We start from the raw sequence: 15,836 nt of genomic DNA, 5'->3' as shown, positions 1-15,836 counted from the left end.
GTCTGGTCTGCCTCCTCTAGTTTGATGAGGGGAACTAAGAACCAGGTTATTCCCATGTAAGACTAAGATTGTCACCACTCTGGGGAGGGGCTGGGTCAAGGACAAGTTAAATGCCACAAAACTTTCCCACCATTTTGAAAGTGACTTTTTCTTTATTGGGTGCTTGGGTAGGTTACTATAAAACCTTTGATCTTTTTTTAGAGCTCCTACAAAGTTGGCTCAGACAGCTTCTGGGATTTTTTTATGTTTCTGTGGGAGAATGAGAGCTTAGAGCTTCCTAGTTTGTCCTTTTTCTGATGTCACTCTCTCCTTTGAAATTAACTGAAAACTATGGTGTTTGAAATTTTTTACAGATTAACCAGAAGGGCTCAGAGAAGCCACTTGAGCAGACATTTGCAACAATGGTGTCTTCTTTGGGAAGCGGAATGATGAGGTACCTCACTAGAAATCTGTTGCAGGTCTTTTCAGATCAGATGTTCACTTACATATGTGCATGATTACATAGAGCTCACTAGACATGTATTTCAGCTTGCATTTTTTTCAATAGATCAGAGCATATTTTGTTGGCTTGAAATTTCTGTAGCATTAAATTATGTTGCAGAATAACTTCTTTTCAGTCGAGTTTTGAGTTTAGTCTCTGATTCAAATTCCCTCATTGAGGCTTTGTGCCCCAGAGAGTTTCCATAGGTCATACTTTGCCACTAGAATTGTCTTGAGGAATTTGGACTAAGGCCTCTTTGCAGGGCATACCTGATTGCTGTACTTGAGCTTACTTCACTAAGCATTTGTTGTGTTTCTCCTCTACTCCTTGCTGAGGGCCCCCAGAAGAACATGTGAGGATAGACATATGCATGTATTTTGTATTTTCATGTATACATATATATATATATGTGCTCATATCATATATATATATATATATTTTCCTCTGATAGGTGTGAGCATGAGAAGGGGTGTGTGTGTGCATGTAGTATATGTATAGTGATAAACCCAGAGTGAAGGAGGTTCTAGTGTTCCCAAGAAATATGTATGCCCTTATATAAAGGGGAAAATCAGCTTATGAAGATATTATTAATAGAAGGAAAATGAATGATCTCTGGTCGGTTTCTGAATATCTTTTCTTTTGGTAGATACATTGCCTTTGACTTCCATAAGGAATGTAAAAATATGAGATGGGATCGACTAAGTATTTTATTGGATCAGGTGGCAGAAATGCAAGATGAATTAAGGTAAGCTATATTATTTCCTTAAGGAGACAGAGAGAAGAGGTATATATATCAGTCATATTTTATCATGCATCATCCAGCAGACTTATAAATATAGTTCACTGGATTGTCATTGCTTATCTATACTGTTTTATTATTTTTAATTTCTTTACTGAAAAGATGAGACTTGGTGACTTCAAAATATTTTTAAATTCTTAAAAATGACCCAAGGCCAGGTATCTTCATATATTTATAAATTATCTACCACACATTTACAAATTTTTATATAATTGAACTTGGTTTACTAATATCTTATATTGTTGTTTCCACTAGACATTCTATCACAAGTATTTTGTTGTTAACCTGTATAGTGTCTGTAATGATAGGGTTTAATGGCTTTTCTGTATTGTTTTGTCATAACGTAGTTCTAAAGAAGTGCTTTTCTTCACCCTGAGCACCTGATTTATTTCCTTTCCTCTTTCTATTATGAAAGATTGTGGTGCCATGAATCATTATACATATTTTACATCTGTTAAATTTTTTTATTTCTTTAAAAAATTCTTCAGAGTAGGATTAATGGATCGAAAGTCTGAATGTCTTTGCAGTACTATATTATCATACTGGTTCAGGTTTACCATACTCGGTGCGCGTCAGTCTTTACTGATTTAAAAGCCAGAAGAAGGAATCTGTAAACCATACTATCATTTTCTTATGCCTATGTGTGATAGTTGTAAACCTGCCAACCCAAATGCACTTTTTAATTTGTTACACAATAATATAGTAAAACCTCTTTGATAGATATTTGCTCAGTTTTCAAAAATGTCTTTTTATATACATTAGGTAATCAACTACAGTTATTTAAATCTGCTTTTTTTCTGTGAGGTTTTGTCACGAACACAGAAGGGAAATTGACCTACTGTTGTTGGGCCATTAGAGAAAACATTGGCTGGGCCCGGCATGTTGTTGGAGGAGGTGGTTCCTTGGGTTCACCCATTAACTGCTGCCATGCAGGAGTGTAAGAAAGAAGGAGGGTTGACTCCAGAGTTTGTGTTCGTTGCCGTTCACCATGGTCCACAGGGAGAGCAGAGCTTTCACTGGTGACTTTCAGATGATCTCTTGAGATTTTTTTCTAGGGGTTTTTGGGGTAGTGGAAAGAATCTGGGCTTTGGAGTCCAACACACCTTGATTTGAATTTAAGTTTTTCTCTTAGTAGTAATATGACCCAGGGCCACTTAGTTACTATCTTCAGACTTCAGTTTCTTCATTTGTAAAGTAGAGATGATAACTTACTGTATAGTTTAAGCAATAATATTTATAACATATCTGGGATTTTATAAGTATTAATGGGGTACAAACACACATATACACCCTTGCACACATAGGTATGTGCACCAACTCTAAACGAACCTTACCAATTCTGCATGATCCATATGTAGATTTTTCATCCTAACACATTCTTCCAGGCTCTTGTTCCTGAGGTCATAATTTGTATTTAGCCCTTGATGAATCTGTTGCATTTTCTTCCTCCTCTTGGATTTTGGAAAATAAATTTCAGTAGTTAATATTATCTGGTATTCATTGTATGCTGTGTTCCATACACTGTGCTAAGTACTTTATGTGCATTATGTGTTGTCTCATTCAAACCTTAGAGAAGCCTAATGGTGGTGCTGCTGTTACCTCCATTTTGTGGATGAATAAGCTTACTATTTAAAATTCTACAATTAGTAAGTTGCATATGATGCTAAGACTAGCAAACAGATTGTTTGCTTCCTGAATTCATATTCTTAACCAGCACACTGTGTGTTGTCAGATTTTTGAATTCATAGAATTATCAAGGAGCTTGTTTAAAGAAAACATGGGAACTGGTAACTGTGGTTGGTTGCAGTACAGAGATTTGGGTGTTTAAGGGGAGAAAGGGAAACTGATTTTTCAAATAATACCCAATTATACTTTATAAATCTTGTACTATTTGCATGTATCACCCATTTAAGAATTTTTTTTTTTGGCCGGGGGCTGTGGCTCTCACCTGTAATCCCAGCGCTTTGGGAACCCAAGGCAGACGGATCACCTGAGGTCAGGAGTTCAAGACCAGCCTGGCCAACATGGTGAAACCCCATCTGTACTAAAAATATAAAAATTAGCCGGGCATGATGGTGGGTGCCTGTAATCACATCTACTCAGGAGGCTGAGGCAGGAGAATCACTTGAACCTGGAAGGCAGAGGTTGGAGTGAGCTGAGATCACGCCACTGTGCTCCAGTCTGGGCAACGGAGGGAGATTCCATCTCAAAAAAAAAAAAAAGAATGTTTGAAAGTATTAAAAAAATTTTTTTTTTTTTTAAATTTAGATACAGAATATCGCTCTGTCACCCAGGCTGGAGTGCAGTGGTGTGATCATAGTTCACTGCAGACTTTAACCCTTGGGCTCAAGTGATCCTCCCACTTTAGCCTTCTGACTGTATACAGGTATGCACCACCATGCCTGGCTAAGTTTTTGTTCTTTTAGAGGCAGGGACTCGTTATGTTGCCCAGGCTGGTCTTGAATTCCTAAGCTCAAGTAATCCTTCCACCTCAGCCTCCCAAGTAGCTGGGATTACAGGCATGCGCCACCACGCCCAGCTAAAAGTATTTTTAATGCAAAATATTCAATCCTTGCCTCAGAGATTCTGATTCAGTTGATCTCAAGGCCAGGAATCTTTTTTCACAAGCAACCCAGAGGATTCTAAAGATAGTATGTGAATCATAAAACCCTGACATCCAGGGATATCGTTGGAATAATTATGTTAGAGGAAACCCTCATCTGGCTTTGGGAAACATCATCGATTTGCACAACCACCTTTTTAATACTCTTAACTCTACCTTTTCACATCTTTGGGGTGAGATGATCTGTAATCTTCAGCCATATTTTGGATGGGGGACTGTTTTGCCTCAGCCATTTAGACTTCTTTTTGGTCTAGGATAATCACATATGCCTGACTACACATTCCTATCTGACCTTTTAATTTACAGTTTTCAATAACGTCACTGAAATGAGACCCATGTTGTAAGAGTTAAGTCCTTAGTAAATCTGACCTCTTTGGTATGAGAGTGTTTATACAAATATGTTTTAGTTATTTTCTAGTGGACTCTGCTGGCCAGGTGGTGGCAAACCAGGAAGGCGTGTTCCGAAGCAATTGCATGGATTGTCTAGATAGAACCAATGTGATCCAGAGTTTGTTAGCTCGTCGTTCACTTCAGGCCCAACTTCAGGTGCGAATGCTTTTTTTTTTTTTTAATTGAAAAACAACACAGCAGAAAATTAAACATCATCTTCAAAACCCAGTAACATAAAATATGCACATTGCCCCCACCCTAACCCAGCTCTTTTTATTTTTGTGTCTTGCCCATGGATGTCACATTTTCCATAACTATGGTCAGTCTGTGTATGCACAGTTTTCACTTTTGCCATTTTCCCTTAGCATTTATGTAATCACAGTTTCTGATGGTTGTATTGTTGTGCTGTAATTTACTAAGCCATTCAGATTGCTACATTTTTAGTTTATAAATAACACTGTAGAGAATGCATCTGTATATGTTATTATTAACTGGAATTATTTCCTTCATGTTAATTCCTAGAAGTAGAATTACTGGGTTAAAGAGAATACATTTATATTTTCCAAGAGTGTCATTCCAGTTTACACTGACACCAGCAATGAATAAGTAAATCCATTTCATTGAACTCTTTCCAGCATTTGATATTTTAATTTTAATTTTTTTTGTTTTTCCTTGAGATGGGGTCTGGCTCTGTTGCCCAGGCTGGAGTGCAGTGGCGCAATCTCGGCTTGCTGCAACCGCTGCCTCCTGGGCTCAAACCATCATACCTACTCAGCCTCCCACAAAGCTGGGGCTACAGGCGTGTGTCACCACGCCTGGCTAATTTTTGTATTTTTTGTAGAGACAGAGTTTCACCATGTTGCCTAAGTTGGTCTCAAACCCCTGGGCTCAAGCCATCTACCTGCCTCAGCTCCCAAGGTGCTGGGATTATAGGCTTGAGCCACTATGTCTAGCCTCTTTTTTTTCTATTTCATTAGTACAAAAGTAGCACCTCAAGATTGTTTCTATTTATCTTTCTCTTATTACTAGCAAGGGATATTGACTCCAAAGTAAAAAGTTTCTGACACAGCTTTGCTTTATCACTAGACTATGCTGATGAGAAAAATAGTTTTTTTCTTCTGTGTATATTTGGAATGAAAAAGACGTAGAGCCCCAATTTCTAAATCACATTGGCATTTGTTGTGAGGGGCAGACAAAATGCATACCACATGGTTTCCTGTTCAGGGAATTAGTAAGCATTCAACTTTATTTCTGACAGTTGTATGATACCGAGAAAGAAATTATGGAGGTAAAATACCCCCTTCAGAATGAATGCTTCTTGAATCTTGAAGTCGCACCTGCTAGAGGAGTGCTGTCCCTGTTGGAATAGTCTGTAGTTTGTATCGTGCTATGTCCTTGTCTGTTGGAAGGTCTTCTGAGTGTATTTTTTAATAGAAACAATATTAGGAATGGTTTGGTTCCATGGCTGATTAACCAAAACTTACTTGACTAGGTTCTGCAATCCATATTTTACAATTTTACACGCTATATATAGTATTATGAAACTTAACCAACTTTCAGAGAGTGGGGGCAGGAGCCTCTCCAGCAGCTTTGCCTGCTAGTGTAGGGGCTGTCTACTTGTGCCTCTCCACGTCTGCCAGTGAAGGCAGAGTTGTTACCCAGCTAAAGGTCACCAAGGTGGCTCCTGTGCTGTGTCTGAGGGTGGGAATAACTCCTTCTGAGGTGGAGATGAGGTGTCATCTGAGGTAAGCAATGAAGATGGTGGTTCTGAGAGGTGATGGTCTGAGACAAGGTAGGGACCCCTCATCTGTGGTTCGTGGTCTCCAAAGGGGAGTCCATAGAAGGGATTCAGGGGGCCCAGCAACCCAGGGATATTCTTTGTGAAGGTCTGTGTGTGTGTGTGTGTGTGTATTTTTGGGGAGGTAGATTAGGTGGCATTCATCAGATTCTCAAAGGTCCCTGGGACAGAGGGTAAGGTTGGGGTGACTCAGGGGTGAAGAAGTTGAAGGATGATGCCTATGAGGGGATCTCAAGGGGGTAGAAGCAGTGGAAGATTAGGGGTGAGAGGGAGGGAGGAAGTAGCGGCTGGAATCCTACAGCTGCTTTCACTCTCCCTCCTGACACGCTCTCTGAATATAGTCCTGCTGCCGTCCCTCAAGGGAGTGCGGGAGCTGCAAGGCAAAGGTGCCCTCAGGAGAGGCTTTGCAGTTTGCCCTGGGCAGGAGACGGCTGCTGCAAGCTGGGGCTCCCTGTAGACAACAGACACTTCTGGCCTGCATCCAGCAACCAGGAACCATGAGATACAATTTGGGGACTGCTTTTTCTTCCTAAATCATGTCTGCTAAAATCGATTACACATAAATCTGGGTGTGGTTTTTATTCCAGAGACTAGGAGTTTTGCATGTGGGACAAAAGCTTGAAGAACAAGATGAATTTGAGAAGATTTACAAAAATGGTAGGTCATTTCTTTAATATAGACAAAGTTGCTCAAATTTTGAAATAAATTAATATTCTGGATTTAGAACTTTGTCATCTTAATCATTATCAGCTGTTTTCACTTTTTTCTACAGCCTGGGCTGACAACGCAAATGCTTGTGCCAAGCAATATGCGGGAACTGGTGCCTTGAAGACTGACTTTACCAGGCAAGCCGTGCTTTTAAAATAGCATTCCACATCAGTAGTTCACAGTCCTGGAGCTTTTAAAAATCACCTGGGCAGCTCTCAGACAACAGCAGCAACAGCAGCAAATCTCCAGCATCTGGGCTTCACTTGAGACCTGTGAAGTCAGGATTTCTGGGAGATGAGGCCCAGGTTCTGGTGTGTTCTTAGCCACCCTGGGAGATTCTGATGCTTGGGGAGGGGTGAGAGCCACCGCTCCACAGTGCTTCTCAGACCTTACTGTGTACCTGAAGCACCAGTCTTGAGATGTGCCTCTAAAAAGCACCCAGGTGATGCTGATGCTGCTTTCAAAGACCACACTGAGTAATGAGGAATTAGAACATTTTGAATGTATTATGCATGCGGTGGCTCTTTTTCTGCTGTGTGGATTCCCTGGGAGCAGAATAAGATTTCTAGTCTCTGCTTTGCTGTGTCCTACCACTTAACCTGGGCTATGTATTTCTCTTCATATTTCTTGTCTTTGCAACTGGAATTAGTGTGTTTCTTTGTGCCTCCTTTGGTAATATTTTAGAAAGAAAATAGGTATTTCTTGGACCTACAAGTGATTTCTTTTGTGAAGTATCTATATCTTCAGCGATAGTTTTTAAAATCTGTCACTCATTTCTATACCTTATGCTTATTGACCATAAAACAGTGTGAGAATTCAGTGTACAAACCTGTAACTTAAAATTTAACCTCTTTAACCAGAACTGGAAAGAGAACTCATTTGGGACTTATAATGGATGGCTGGAACTCAATGATACGATATTATAAGAACAACTTTTCCGATGGATTTAGACAAGTAAGTTTGTATTTGATGCTTTGCTGGCATTAGGCGGTTGTATCTTTGCATCGTTCATCACTAGTGTTATCTCACACTGAGTTTGGTGAGTTACTAATTTCTTCCTTTCTGTTCTAGGATTCCATAGACTTATTTCTTGGAAACTATTCAGTGGATGAATTAGAATCTCATAGTCCTTTAAGTGTTCCAAGGGATTGGAAATTCCTGGCTGTAAGAAACCATTTTGTATTTTTCAAGTTTTTAAAAGCATTGTGTCTGAAGGTATAGATGGTTTCAGTCTCCTTAATTTAAAACGTTATATGTTGTTTATATTTCATTACATGAAATATAAATACTTAAGTTTTCCAAAGAGGTCAGGCTGAGGAGTACAGTAACTGTGGAGCATTTGTTTTCTTTTCCTCAGAGTGTCTCACACGTGCTTTTCGTGTGATGTCACATAAGCAAAGGGAAAGTGGAAGGTTTCTCATTTCAGGAAAACTTCAGTTCTTTTACATTGAGGGAATTGCCAGAGACAGACTTGTTACATGGAAGGCAAGGTTTATTTTTGATGCTTCTCTCCTTTTTGACTTCTCCGTTCACCAGACTCTGCAAGAGCCCCTCTGGATTTTCTTTCCAGTGGGTCAAGTGCCCTGGAATGGAAGGGAGACCTAGTGTTCTAGGTTCTCATCTGGGCATCCTCCTTCCATTTAGCACTCTTTGGCTTGGAGCAAAAGCATGCTTCTTCCGATCTTACCACTTTCCCCATCTAAAGTCTAGGGCAGTTGTGATTGAACCCATAAATAATAATGTTTTGTTGACAAAAGATACTGTGTGTATTAGCTGATAGATGAGTTTTTTTCTTTTCCCAAGCAATGCATGCACAACTGATTTTGCAGCCATTGGTTAGCATTCTTAAATGATTATCTCTTTCTGTTGTCTTTTCCAGTTGCCTATTATCATGGTTGTTGCCTTTTCAATGTGCATTATCTGTTTGCTGATGGCTGGTAAGTCAGCTCCACACGTTCTTCCATTTGTTTCTTAGTTAGAATGTTGACCTTTCTTTTACAACATCTTAAGTTTTTGAGTTCACTGAACACTTGATGTTTCCCTATTAAATTTAATGGGTAAAGTGGAGTAGATGAAATTAGTCATTAGATGTGACAGGAAGAAAAATAACATACCTAGTAGTTTGATGGGTTTTTTTTAAACCTCAGATTTTAAAAACATGTTTTTCTTATTGCTGTGAACCAATAAGTGTCTGAGACAGGTCTCAGTCAGTTCAGAGGCTTAAGTTACCAAGGTTGAGAACCTGCCCAGGAAAAAGAGACACAAGCTACGGTAGGATCAGTATCTTGTGCTTTTTCCAAAGAGGGTTTTGAGGACTTCAGTATTAAATGGTGAAACGGTGTACAGGAGGGGAAGGAGGAATGGAAACAAAAGGGGAGGGTAGGTAGTGAGATAAGTGGTCACATTCTTGTGAGGCTTTGATTAGCACTCACTGAATCCACATTACATGTGAAAGGAAAGGGTAGAGGAACAGTCAATTATGCATTCATCTCCCCTCAGTAAATCTGTGTTTTATGTAAGACAAAGTAAACGTAGAGTAGAGGGAGAAGTCAAATCTGCATTTGTTTTGGGGTGGGCGGAGGAATGATTTTCTAGTCTTTGTCCCTTACCTGTGAAAATAAACTGTTAATTTACAATGTCAGGGTGAGGGAAATTCGACAGGACTGTCTTTTAGGGTAAAGATTTTGGGGCCCACATGGAATTTGCTTGTGACAGTTTGTGAGGGTGGCCATCTGGGAGGATATGTGGCCCACTATCTTTGCAGCTGTCTACTTAGGAACAAAAGGAGGGTAGTTTTGTGAGACTCAGTTCCCAAGTTTAACTTCTCTCTTTGGCATAGTAAATTTGGAGTACTGAGATTTTATTTTCCTTTCACATTACCAAAGTAATACATAGTAATTATAGAAAACACACGTAGGCAGAAAAGGAGAAAATATTATTTATCATCATACCTTTGAGAGAGAAGCTCACCACTCTTAACATTTTGATGTTTTAATATTTATAAGTGTCTCTGATTTTTTTCAGAGGTGAGATACGTATTTTCATTATCTGCTTTTTTTCACTGAGCAGTATGTTTTCCCATGTTCTTAATTGCTAATGGCTGCAAAGTATTCCATTTATAGAATGTATAGTCTAACCAACTCAAATAAATGTTAATGGATTAAGATATTACTTATCATTAAATTTTAATAGGTTGAGAGTAAAATTGCCTAAGAACCTGAGTGGACATAGTCTTTACTGGTTTTCTTTTTTCTCCTAATATTTTGCTATGTTACTGAGTTAATAAAGCATTTAAGATTAAAGTGAGAAGATGTATTCTTTATTCTCCTTTGAGTAATGTCCTGTATTTTGGAGGTTTAAGTCTGAGACTTGGTGTATTTTTTTGTACCTTGGAGGTGCAATCCTAGTCACTCTGAAAGAAAAGGCACCTTCCAGCCTTCATCCTCTATCCTGAAATCATTGAGCCAACCTCTTCTTGCCTGTCTGAATTCCACCATCCTCAGGGCACCATTCATATGCTCCCCTCTCACAGAGTGTCTCTCCCACACAGTAGTCTTCACCTTCTATCTGAATTTCCACAGCACTCTTGGTCCTCTCTCCCAGCACTTTCCTCTTTTAACCTCCTTAATACGTAGGGAGTTATTTTTCAGAGGTAGTATACCTCTTTGGTGTACCTGACATACCCAGTGTGTATTTGTTTTTGGATGGTAATGATTTGCATACTTGTTTGTCTTTTTCACTGGATCAGCAACTTTTTGAGGGTCTGTGTATTACTCATTGCTTCGTCCAGGATATAGTAAACCCTCAGTAAATGTTTGCTGAATTAAGGACTCTTACTCCACCACCACCACTAATTCTGTCACCTTTTTGATAGGGAGGCTCAGTTACCTGTTCGTCTCGGTATTCCCCTCAGTGCTCAGCCCTGTAGACAGTTATGATGTAGTTTTGACTAAATGCTGAAATGTTGAGTAGGGGGAAAGAGCCATCTTACTATTATTATAGTTAGCAAAATTTTTCTGTAAAGAGCAGGTAGTAAATATTTTTGCCTTTATGGATGGTGTGTGGTCTCTGCTGCACATTCTTTGTTTTTGTGTTTATAACCATTTAAAAATGTAAAAACCATTCTTACCTTGCAATACAAAAACAGGTTGAGACATAGGCATTGCCCGGGACGTGACTGCGGGTTTTGGGTCAGGAAGGAAGAGGCAGCATGTGCAGGTTCCTCAGCGGCCAGCCCTGCTCTCATTTCCTCTGTAGATCCTCTGCCTTCTTTCCTGAAAACATACCCAGTGGATGCCATTTTTGGGGAGCCACTGTACTGTTAAATTAGTTAATTTTGTTGTTCTGACTATACCCACATTTACCTAAAGAACCTCTAGAGAGGCAGGAAAGTCAAGACCAAGGGCTCTGCCTGAATAAAATGGATGATTCCTTTAGGGTGTGTCCAGCAGAGTGGCCAATAAGGAACTGCCCTTCTTTTTTTGTCCAAGAAGAATTTTAAAACTCAGAGCCATGAAAATTAGCAATTATACAAATTTGAGTATATTTTGCATAAAAAGAGATTGGATGCTGTGGATAGTAACATCTCATGTCAGTTAATTGTTATAACGAACTTTGTGACATTTGGGTGTGGCGATATCTGATTTCTAGCTCCTGCTGTGGTTTTCAAAGAGAATAGAAAACAAATGTAGCATGATCTCTGAGGGCTTGTTAGGAAAGAGTCTGGAGACTGGTTTCTTCCCTGGTGTGCTCTCTCACTGGCCGTTATTCCCTGTATGTGTTTCTCCGTCTGCAGATGAGGCCAGTACTGTTGCAGAGAGAGAAGCTATTCTCTAGGTTCAGCTATTCAAGGAGTAAAACAAAGTAGATCTTTGCCCGTTGGCCTGCTGCTAACCTTTATGAACTTCGGACTTTGGAAAATGCGTATCAGCAGAGTTGGGCTAAATATGTCATTCAAATATGTTATTGGCTGGGTGCTGTGGTGTGTGCCTATAGTCCCAGCTACTCAGGAGGCTGAAACGGGAGGATCAGTTGAGCCCAGGAGTTCTGGTCTGTAGTGTGCTATGCTGATTGGATGTCCGCACTAAGTTCAGCATCAATATGGTGACCTCTTTGAGCAGGAGATCACCAGGTTGCCTAAGGAATGGTGAACCAGTACAGGTCGGAAACAGCAGGACAAAACTTTCGTGCTGATCAGTAGTGGAATCATGCTTGTGAATAGCCACTGCACCGTAGCCTGGGCAACACAGCAAGACCCCGTCTCTAAAGCAAATGTTACTGACTTTTGTTTTATATATTTATGTATGTGCAAAAAATACCCTATAAAATATATATAACTTCAGAAAAGTTTTGGATAACTTATGTTTGGTATTCATAACTTACGAATATTAAAATTTTTTGTGCAGGTATTTTGATAATAGCTCATATCTGTTACAGAACTATGAATTAAACAATAGTTTTTTGTATTATTAAAATATACTAAAAGTGATTATTATTTGTATAATATATGAAATCGTTTAGTCCAGTGGTTCTCAAAGTGTAGCCTCTTGATCGGTAGCATCAGCATCACCTGGGAACTAGGAACTTGCTGGAATGCAGATTCTTGGGGCCCAACAGTTGATGCTTTATCAAGCCCTGCCGAAGATTCTGGTACTAGCCAGGGTTTGAGAACCACCGGTTTAAACCTTAATTAAGAGGTTCTTATATTTTTGCTGTGAATGTGCTAGTAAACTTTAATGTTGCCAAAATGTGCTAAACAGCTGAAAACTGGGTCTGATATCAACAAATGACTTATTTAGCTTTTTGTTTCTTAATATCAATAGGTGACACTTGGACAGAAACACTGGCCTATGTGCTCTTCTGGGGAGTTGCAAGCATTGGAACATTTTTTATCATTCTTTACAATGGCAAAGATTTTGTTGATGCTCCCAGACTGGTCCAGAAGGAAAAGATAGACTGAATTTGTATTTGTGGAAAGCGGCTTGGCTTGGAAGATTCCATTGTGCAGAACTGGAGTCTTTACTGACCCGCTTTCCACATCAGCCCAAGGTCTTTTTAATGCCTTTATCCAAAAGCACATCTTGTGCTCCGTGCAGGATGACGACAGAATTGATCTGATGTTACTGCCTTGATGGTCTCTTTGCTATTGGGACAGTTAGATGTATAATTTGAAGCTATTCTGTAATTAAAATATAACCTGAATTCAGCTTGCAGAATGGAAGCTGAATCTGTTCATTGGATTCTATTGATTGTCAGTTTAATCAACTGTTACAGAATAAGTAATATATTTTAAAAACCTAGCTCCTTTCATTATTTAAAACAGTAAAATTATTTTTGTAGCTCAGTTTCATTATTGTCCTTGTAGAAGCAGTCACTGTTAGCAGGCATACTTTTCCACACATCTTTGGACTTTTCTTAAAAGTTCAGTAATAAGCTAACTGTGTTTATAAAATGTAAGTCTCTTACAGACATCAAGTAGTTTGATGAGACAGTCTGTGACTTCATGATAGGAAAGAGGAGGGGATGTGGTCTGGGGTTCTTTTAAAGTCTCTGGTGGGCTGCCTCATGACTTTAATCAGCTTGAGCTGCCAGTGCACCAGCAGTTTAGATGTGATGAGAGAATTCAGATATACTTTATCTTTTTAAAAAAGTGTACATAAAATCAAAGAATGTAAAGTCTATCTCTTACGCTAGAGGTCCAAAGCTGCCTCTGTTTTAAAGATTGCCCCAGTGTGGGAGATGCCCATGACTGGTCAGCTACTTCCTCCTGTACATTTTGGTTTCTTTGAGGGTCAGTCATTGAGACATGCAGGCCTCTGAGAGGGTCTTGTTCTAGATTTCATAGTGCACTTGGGGGGCAACAGCTGCTTTTCCACGCATGGTACTCTTGATGCTTTTCACTCTGTCAAGGATTTTGTTGGCTGTCAATAAATGTGTCTAAAACTTAGTGCTTCCAGGTAGTTACAGTTCTCCAAATCAAGGACCAACTTAAACATTAATTTATGTGCAAAAACAAACCTGAAAAATATGCTTCGGAAACTGTGCATAGTTCTAATTGTAAGTCAGATTGTATATTCAAATTGTAATTAAGAGATTTAAATATTAGAACAGTATGTAAGGTAGTATAATTACCACTATTTTAAAACAATTCAATTAAACACTGCTACAATATTTCAGTGTTGTGCTTGAAAATATGTACAGTTTTTTTCCAATATTAATACCTTATGTTGTCCTTAAATATTTCTAAAAGCGCCTTTATTTCAGCATTACCTTTTTTTCATCATTATCTTTTGTAAAACATTGATACAAGTTGTTACTTTTAGAAACTCTAAAGGAAATAGCTGGAAAACCCTTTGTAGCTTAAAATCAGTCATTAAACTCACAATAGGGTAAGTAAATATAGCCACCTGTTAACATGTAAATAAGCATAATGTGTTCCAAAGATGGAATATTGAAACTTAGTTCATGTCTGCTGTAAAATATTATTTAAATGCTGCTGGGCATTTCACTTAAAGAACTTAATGTCAACAACTACAACAAAGACCAAATCTGAGCTGCTAATGTGGCTGCTTTGTAGGGAATGGACTAATCAGTGTGTTAGATCTTAAGGTATCAGTATTTCAGAATCCTGCGACGATTTTATTTCTAAATTCATGTACTGTATGTCCATAAGTGAAAATAAAATGTCATATTCTTTTCTAACTACTGTTGGTATCATTCATGTACTTTGAAAGTGATGTTTTTGTTTTTGATCTTAGAATATTAAAAATCATGCAGAGTGATACGGTTTGGCTCTGTGTCCCCACCCACCCAAATCTCATCTTAAATTGTACCTGGTGGGAAGTAGTTGGATCATGGGGGATGGTTCCCCCATGCCATTCTCATCAGTTCTCACGAGGTCTGATGGTTTAAAAGTGTTTGGCATTTACCCCCTTGCTCGCTCGCTCTCCTGCCACCATGTAAGATGTGCTTTGCTTCCCCTTCACCTTCTGCCATGATGGTAAGTTTTGTGAGGCCTCCCCAGCCATGCAGAACTGTGAGTCAAACCTCTTTTCTTTATATGTTACCCAGTCTCAGGTAGTTCTTTACAGCAGTGTGAAAACAAACTAATACACAAAGCAATGCATGATCATCATAGAAAAATTCGAGTAAGCAAGAAAATCAGTAGCTTCTGCAATCTTGCTTTCCAGTTATGATCACTTAAGAAATTTTGTATCTCCTTATAGTTATTTTTTTTAGTTACAGAGAAACCCTGGGAAATACTTAAGTGTAATGTCTATAAAAAGGTGTCCCCCACCTTCAAATTGTAATTTGTTTTTCAAAATGCTATGAATCCCAGCTGATGTGGGAAAATATTGCTTGTTAGAAAATGACACCTCCACAGGAAGGTGTCAGCATGAGGGAAATAGTGATGTGAACACATTGGTACCTAGTGATGGCAGCAGTGGGCTGTCTGAAGTGGCTGCTGCCATTGTGCCGACCTTGGCAGGGAGATGTGAGTGGTGACGGCAGGAGGGGCTGCAGGGGCAGCAGTAGTGATGGTGAGACCCCTGTGCCCCATGTTCCCTGTGCCCTATGTCCCTGCGGCAGCCGACGGCGCCGCCCCCACCCCTGTATGGCTGAGTGGGTCCTGCCTCCAGGCCTGGAGCCACCACTGCTCTGGACCCTGATCCACATTACCACCACTGTTGCTTGCTGTTGCCGGGATGGCGTGGGGAGGAGGTGGACAGTCCCCGGAGCCTGCCGCAGGGATCCCCCTGGAACCTGTCCGCCTGGGGGCTGCCGCAGTGGGGCCAGGCTGAGTTGCCTGCCGATGGGGGAGCAGCGTAGTTGTGTATGAAGGAGCAGGCAGAGAGGGATCACAGGCGGAGCTGGGCCTGGGGTGGTGCCATGCTTGCACATGAGGCAGGGGGACCACGCCTGGGGCGCGGAGCTGGGGCTGTCCTTTGGGGGCCTGGAGTGGGAAGTGGGAGCGGTGCTCACTTTGGGGACCCAGCCAGTGGCAAGGCCACTGCACCCTCCCTGCTGACTGGTGCCG

General features: G+C 40.0%; 1 protein-coding gene across 3 annotated transcripts in view; it reads left to right on the top strand.

Annotated features, from left to right (window-relative positions):
* Positions 1-14,500, top strand: part of SACM1L (SAC1 like phosphatidylinositide phosphatase) — a 54,887-nt gene extending 40,387 nt beyond the window's left edge. For all 3 annotated transcript variants that reach the window (XM_007983928.3, XM_007983929.3, XM_038004062.2), the window contains exons 12-20: positions 354-433; positions 1,128-1,226; positions 4,311-4,449; positions 6,679-6,748; positions 6,864-6,936; positions 7,660-7,753; positions 7,871-7,963; positions 8,679-8,736; positions 12,622-14,500. In XM_007983928.3, the coding sequence (XP_007982119.2) occupies positions 354-433; positions 1,128-1,226; positions 4,311-4,449; positions 6,679-6,748; positions 6,864-6,936; positions 7,660-7,753; positions 7,871-7,963; positions 8,679-8,736; positions 12,622-12,758 (843 nt within the window). In that variant the 3' untranslated portion in view covers positions 12,759-14,500. The remainder of the gene's footprint in view (positions 1-353; positions 434-1,127; positions 1,227-4,310; positions 4,450-6,678; positions 6,749-6,863; positions 6,937-7,659; positions 7,754-7,870; positions 7,964-8,678; positions 8,737-12,621) is intronic.
* Positions 14,501-15,836: the final 1,336 nt, after the last annotated feature.

The sequence above is a fragment of the Chlorocebus sabaeus genome, chromosome 22 (genome assembly GCF_047675955.1).
Source record: "Chlorocebus sabaeus isolate Y175 chromosome 22, mChlSab1.0.hap1, whole genome shotgun sequence".
NCBI lineage: Eukaryota > Metazoa > Chordata > Mammalia > Primates > Cercopithecidae > Chlorocebus > Chlorocebus sabaeus.
Note: the sequence above shows the minus strand (reverse complement) of the source record. Positions and strands in the feature narration are given on the sequence as shown.